At 42.6% G+C, this 6,359-nt stretch overlaps 1 protein-coding gene across 1 annotated transcript; it reads left to right on the plus strand.

The window, feature by feature from the left end:
• Positions 1-493: 493 nt before the first annotated feature.
• On the plus strand, positions 494-4,000 carry LOC123988634. The gene has a single exon (XM_046289382.1). It carries the CDS (start codon positions 494-496, stop codon positions 3,998-4,000), a length of 3,507 nt encoding a protein of 1,168 aa, XP_046145338.1.
• The last annotated feature ends 2,359 nt before the right edge of the window (positions 4,001-6,359 follow it).

Below are 6,359 nucleotides of genomic sequence, written 5' to 3' on the forward strand. Positions count from 1 at the left end.
CATTGTAATTGAAACTCATTCAGACGGTTCATTCTCTCACAACAAAATCCAAAGCGGATCATCGCAACGATCACACATTTGTATTGTTTGCTCACACTAATTGTCAGATCAGCGTGTTCATTTCATTTTAGAATTGACTCAAATAAATCAATTTGTGAAACCCGAACCAGTAAGTGTAAAATTCTTTCCCAGCGCAATCCATCCAGGATTTCCATCATTCCTGAACATTTGGTCCTTCGAGCCGGATTGCGCCCATGCTGGACTCGGTTTTCACAAAAATTGCTCATTGATCATTGTTCGTCTCAAGTCTTTGTCTCGTGTTCGTAACGGTTTCGGTGGTCGGCCATCTTGGCATTTCTCTTCCATTCAAATTCACTGACACTCTCGCCACTAAGCAGGTGGCGCTCAGACGAATCACCCGCAGTCGATAAAGAAGACCACTGCTCACCGAACGCTCACCAAGCCTAATCAACCCGCTCACCTCTGATCACCCATGGCTCATCAGACGAAGCCCTCAGACAAGTGGGTGAAATGGAGAGCTCCAAGGAATCATTGGAGGTACCCGACAAAAGCTCATCGGGACGATCATCGCCAGCTCAGACTGCGACGGAACCGGCACGCCGTACACCGTCGCCGCACTCGTGATCACACTGGAAGGTACATCGTTCGCATTCCACTCAAGGCACCAGCATTGCTCTTAGGCAATTCACACAAGATTGCTCAAAGATGTCTACAAAGCACGTTGCGACGACTCTCCAAGGATTCAACATACAACCAGCTCTACGTCGAGTTCATGAAAGAGTACGAAGAATTGGGACACATGGTAAAGGCTCCAGATCACCAACGAATCTCATCAAGAGAGGCTGAGATCGTTGGGCCTGATGGGGAGATGACCTTGGCACATGATGCTCCGGCATCAGGAGGGTTGAGGGTCTCTTCTGACGGTTCAACACCTCAGACCTCTGCTCATCTTCAACCATATTATCTGCCTCACCATGGAGTTCTACGTCTCGACAGTTCAACAACGAAGCTCAGGGTTGTATTCAACGGATCAAAAGCTACGACATCAGGCAAATCAGTCAACGATTTAATGCATACTGGTGCTAATTTGCTCTTGAATGTTACAGATGTTCTAATTTGGCTTCGCCATTATCACCACATTTTTGCCACAGACATCACAAAAATGTATCGCCAGGTAGCAGTTCACAAGGATGATTGGGATCTCCAGCGAATCCTTTGGATCGATGAAGACCACAATGTCATCCCTTACCAGCTCACAACTGTCACGTACGGTACAAAGGCGGCTCCCTTCCTGGCGACACGAGCACTCATGCAACTTATTCACGATGAGGGTCATCGATTCCCTCTGGCAACGCCTTCGCTCACACATGGCAGATATGTGGACGATATTTTTGGAGGAGCAGACTCAATCTCGGAACTTGTGGAGGTCGCTCAACAGCTGATTGCATTGTGCAACGCGGGCGGATTTCCACTCGCAAAATGGCATGCGACTCACCCAGATCTTCTACGGGCTGTTTCGTCATCCACACAATCGTCAGCTCCCATATCATTTGACGACTGCACTACCAAATTACTCGGTATTCAATGGATGCCTCAAACTGACGCATTCGGCTTCTCATCAACTTTGACTGATCAACCAAGTAAGTGTTCAAAACGCCTCGTATTGTCCGAAGTGGCTCGGATATTTGATCCATTGGGTTTCGTCTCACCGGTAATAGTACGAGCAAAAATGCTATTACAAGAACTCTGGCTACACAAAATCAATTGGGACGACCAATTACCGTCTCAAATTGTATCACGATGGTTCATCATCAGAGAAGATCTCAAAGGTTTGGCCAAACTGACAATTCCAAGATGGTTCAACACATGGAACAATTCAACTGTAGAAATTCATGGATTCTCTGATGCTTCTCAACTTGCCATGGCAGCAGTGATTTACATCACTGTCAGCTCTCCGTCCAACGACTCAATGACGTCACTTGTCTGCTCTAAGACAAAAGTTGCACCACTGAAGAGGCTCACGATACCCAGATTGGAGTTGTCGGCCGCACTCCTACTGGCAAAACTCACAAAATATGTTCAATCAACGCTCAAGGTGAAGATCAATGCAACGCACCTGTGGACGGACTCTCAAGTTTCGCTCATATGGATCAAATCGCAAGCATCACGTTGGAAGGATTATGTTCGGAACAGAGTCATTCAGATCCAAGAACTCACTCCAAATGCGCATTGGAGGCATGTTCCAGGTACTTCTAATCCAGCCGACTGTGCTTCCCGAGGCATTTCGACAGATCAACTTCAACGATTCGAGCTTTGGTGGAAAGGTCCTCCATGGATGGCTCGAAATCAAGATCATTGGCCAGAGCAAAAGGCATTCTCAACTTTAAACAGCGAGCTCGAAGTGAGACCCAATGTCTCACTCTTTGCTTCAGCTCAAAAGCTAAGTTATCATTGGGATCTCATTTACAAATATTCATCTCTTATTAAGCTGTATAGATTGACTGCACTTTGTTTCAGGTGTGCCTCACGGCTTAAGAGAAAGCTCGAAACTCCTCCTGCAATCATCATACCATCCTGCGACATGGAGAAGGCGCAGCTCTTTTGGATTCACGCGACTCAACACTTGTATTTCACCAGCGAAATCAAGACGCTCAACTCAGACTCAACCCTGCCTGCAACTCACCCCTTCAGTCGCCTCACCGCCTTCATCGATTCGCAGGGAACAATACGAGTAGGAGGAAGACTCACAAACACAGCACTCAGCAGGGATGAAAAACATCCAGCGATCCTCCCACGGGACGCTCACCTGTCGAAGATCATCATTGAAGATGCTCACAAGCGAACATTTCACGGAGGAACGCAGCTCACGCTCGCATACATTCGACAACGGTACTGGATCATCGGTGGCAGAGCTCCTGTAAAATCTCACATTTTGAGATGTGTCGTGTGTGCTCGTCAGAGGGGGATTCGTGCTCGTCAGATGATGGGTCAACTACCTCTCTGTCGAGTCACACCATCACGACCATTCGCTCACACCGGTGTCGATTATGCAGGACCGATCACAATGAAAAATTCAAAGGGAAGAGGCTCGAAAACAATCAAAGGATGGATCTGCGTGTTCGTATGTTTCTCCTCATCAGCTGTTCACCTCGAGGTTGTCAGCGATTACTCAACCGAGGGATTTCTGGCAGCCTACAGAAGATTCTCATCACGAAGAGGGATCGCTCACAAGTTGTACTCTGACTGTGGTACAAATTTTATTGGAGCACAGGCAGAGCTCAAACGCCTGTTCACGTCAAGTTCACAGGAGCACCGACAGATCGCATCGATTCTGTCAGCTGACAGCACTCAATGGATGTTCAACCCACCAGCTGCTCCTCACATGGGAGGAAAATGGGAAGCTGTGGTGAAATCAATCAAGTACCATCTCAGGAGAACAATTGGTGAGCTCTTACTAACATTCGAAGAGTTTTCCACTCTCCTCACACAGATCGAAGCGGTGCTCAACTCAAGACCATTGGAGCCGCTCAGTGACGATCCCGACGACATCTCTGCGCTCACCCCAGGACACTTCCTCATCGGGTCAGCGCTCAACACGATACCAGAACCATCACTGCTCGACGTCTCACCAGGTAGATTGTCGAAATGGCAACTGATCCAGCAGAGGGTTCAACACTTCTGGTCTCAGTGGTCTCGACACTACCTGCAGAGACTTCAATCAATCTCAAAGTGGCATCATCCATCGAACGACATCAAGACAGGCTCGTTGGTGGTGCTCACGAACGAGCATCTTCCACCGAGCAAGTGGCCACTCGCAAGAGTGACCGAAGTTCACCCCGGCAAGGATGCCCTCACCAGGGTTGCAACCTTGAAGACTGCAACCACGACTCTCGTCAGACCGATCACCAAGCTCGTCAACCTGCCTGTTCACCATCAAGCTGAGCTCACCTCTGCAGAAACATCATCAACGAGTTGCTGATGGCGGGCGGAAATGTTTGAGAATCCGCTCAGCCATGATGGCGCTCACGGTCGATCGATTTATCGATCGGGAGTTGCCCATCTAGGTACCGCGTGAGGAGGGGTCTTCTCGCCGGCTCGCGCGCAACGCCGCCATTATTGATCAACGATCACCACAGCGAACCACGTGTTCACTAGTTCTGATCAGTTAAGTGTGCTCAAGTGCAAATCATCGCTCAGAATTCGATCATCGACGCTCAAACCGACCCCAGGAATCCTCTGCAACTGTGCAGTGCAACAGGATTGCGAAAGGTACAGATCAATTACAACTAATTCATTGCACACGTGAGCCGCCAACCACGTGTCGATCAAGCACGAGATCACGGGCACCATCACAGCAGCGGGCCGAATTAATAGAATTAACGGCGCTAACAAGCTCGCTGCTTACAAATTGTAAGAGCATTGCTCATGTAACACCACGCAGGTGACAGAGAAATTCAATAATCGATGTGTTTCAATCTATGTAAAATCATGCTTCACGACGAATCATTGTAATTGAAACTCATTCAGACGGTTCATTCTCTCACAACAAAATCCAAAGCGGATCATCGCAACGATCACACATTTGTATTGTTTGCTCACACTAATTGTCAGATCAGCGTGTTCATTTCATTTTAGAATTGACTCAAATAAATCAATTTGTGAAACCCGAACCAGTAAGTGTAAAATTCTTTCCCAGCGCAATCCATCCAGGATTTCCATCATTCCTGAACATAGATATAGTAATAACGATATTGTTATTAAATGTATATTACATATCTAAAGTAGATATGGTAATAACTTTACTGCCATTATATGTACATTGATCGGTGGGAAGGGATCATTATATTACATTATATCTAATGTAGATATAGTAATAATGATATTGTTATTAAATGTACATTGATCTGTGGGAAGGCATCAGTATATTACATTATATCCAATGTAGATATAGTATAAATGATGCTGTTATTCAATGTACATTGATCTGTGGGAAGGGATCAGTATATTGCAGGAGATCTAATGCAGATATAGTAACAACGATACTGCCATTATTGGTACATTGATCGGTGGGAAGGGTTCATTGTATTACATTATATCTAATGTAGATATAGTACTAATGATATTGTTATTAAATGTACATTGGTCTGTGGGATTAAATCAATATATCAAATTTCATCTGATGTAGATATAGTAATAATGATATTGTTATTAAATGTATATTACATATCTAATGTAGATATGGTAATAACGATACCGTTATTATATGTACATTGATCGGTGGGAAGGGATCATTATATTACATTATATCTAATGTAGATACAGTAATAATGATATTGTTATTAAATGTACATTGATCTGTGGGAAGGCATCAGTATATTACATTATATCCAATGTAGATATAGTATAAATGATATTGTTACCAAAAGTACATTGATCTGTGGGTAGGCATCAGTATATTACATTATATCCAATGTAGATAAAGTATAAATGATACTGTTATTCAATGTACATTGATCTGTGGGAAGGGATCAGTATATTACATTATATCCAATGTAGATATAGTATAACTGATACTGTTATTCAATGTACATTGATCTGTGGGAAGGGATTAGTATATTGCAGGAGATCTAATGCAGATATAGTAATAACGATACTGCCGATATATGTACATTGATCGCTGTGAAGAGATCATTATATTACATTATACCTAATGTAGATATAGTAATAATGATATTGTTATTAAATGCATATTACATATCTAATGTAGATATAGTAATAACGATATGGTTATTATATGTACATTGATCTGTGGGACGGTATCAGTATATTACATTATATGCAATGTAGATATAGTAATAACGAAACTGTTATTATATGTACATTGATCTGTGGGAAGGGTTCAGTATATTACATTATATCTAATGTAGATATAGTAATAATGATATTGTTATTAAATGTATATTACATATCTAATGTAGATATAGTAATAACGATACTGTTATTATATGTACACTGATCTGTGGGAAGGTATCAGTATATTACATTGTATCCAATGTAGATATAGTAATAATGATATTGTTATTAAATATACATTGGTCTGTGGGATTAAATTAGTATATTAAATTTCATCTGATGTAGACATAGTAATAATGATATTGTTATTAAATGTATATTACATATCTAATGTAGATATAGTAATAACAATATTGTTATTATATGTACATTGATCTGTGGGAAGGTATCAGTATATTATATTGTACCTAATGTAGATATAGTAATAACAAAACTGTTATTATATGTACATTGATCTGTGGTAAGGAATCAGTATATTGCAGGAG

The sequence above is a fragment of the Osmia bicornis genome, unplaced genomic scaffold, assembly GCF_907164935.1.
Source record: "Osmia bicornis bicornis unplaced genomic scaffold, iOsmBic2.1, whole genome shotgun sequence".
NCBI lineage: Eukaryota > Metazoa > Arthropoda > Insecta > Hymenoptera > Megachilidae > Osmia > Osmia bicornis.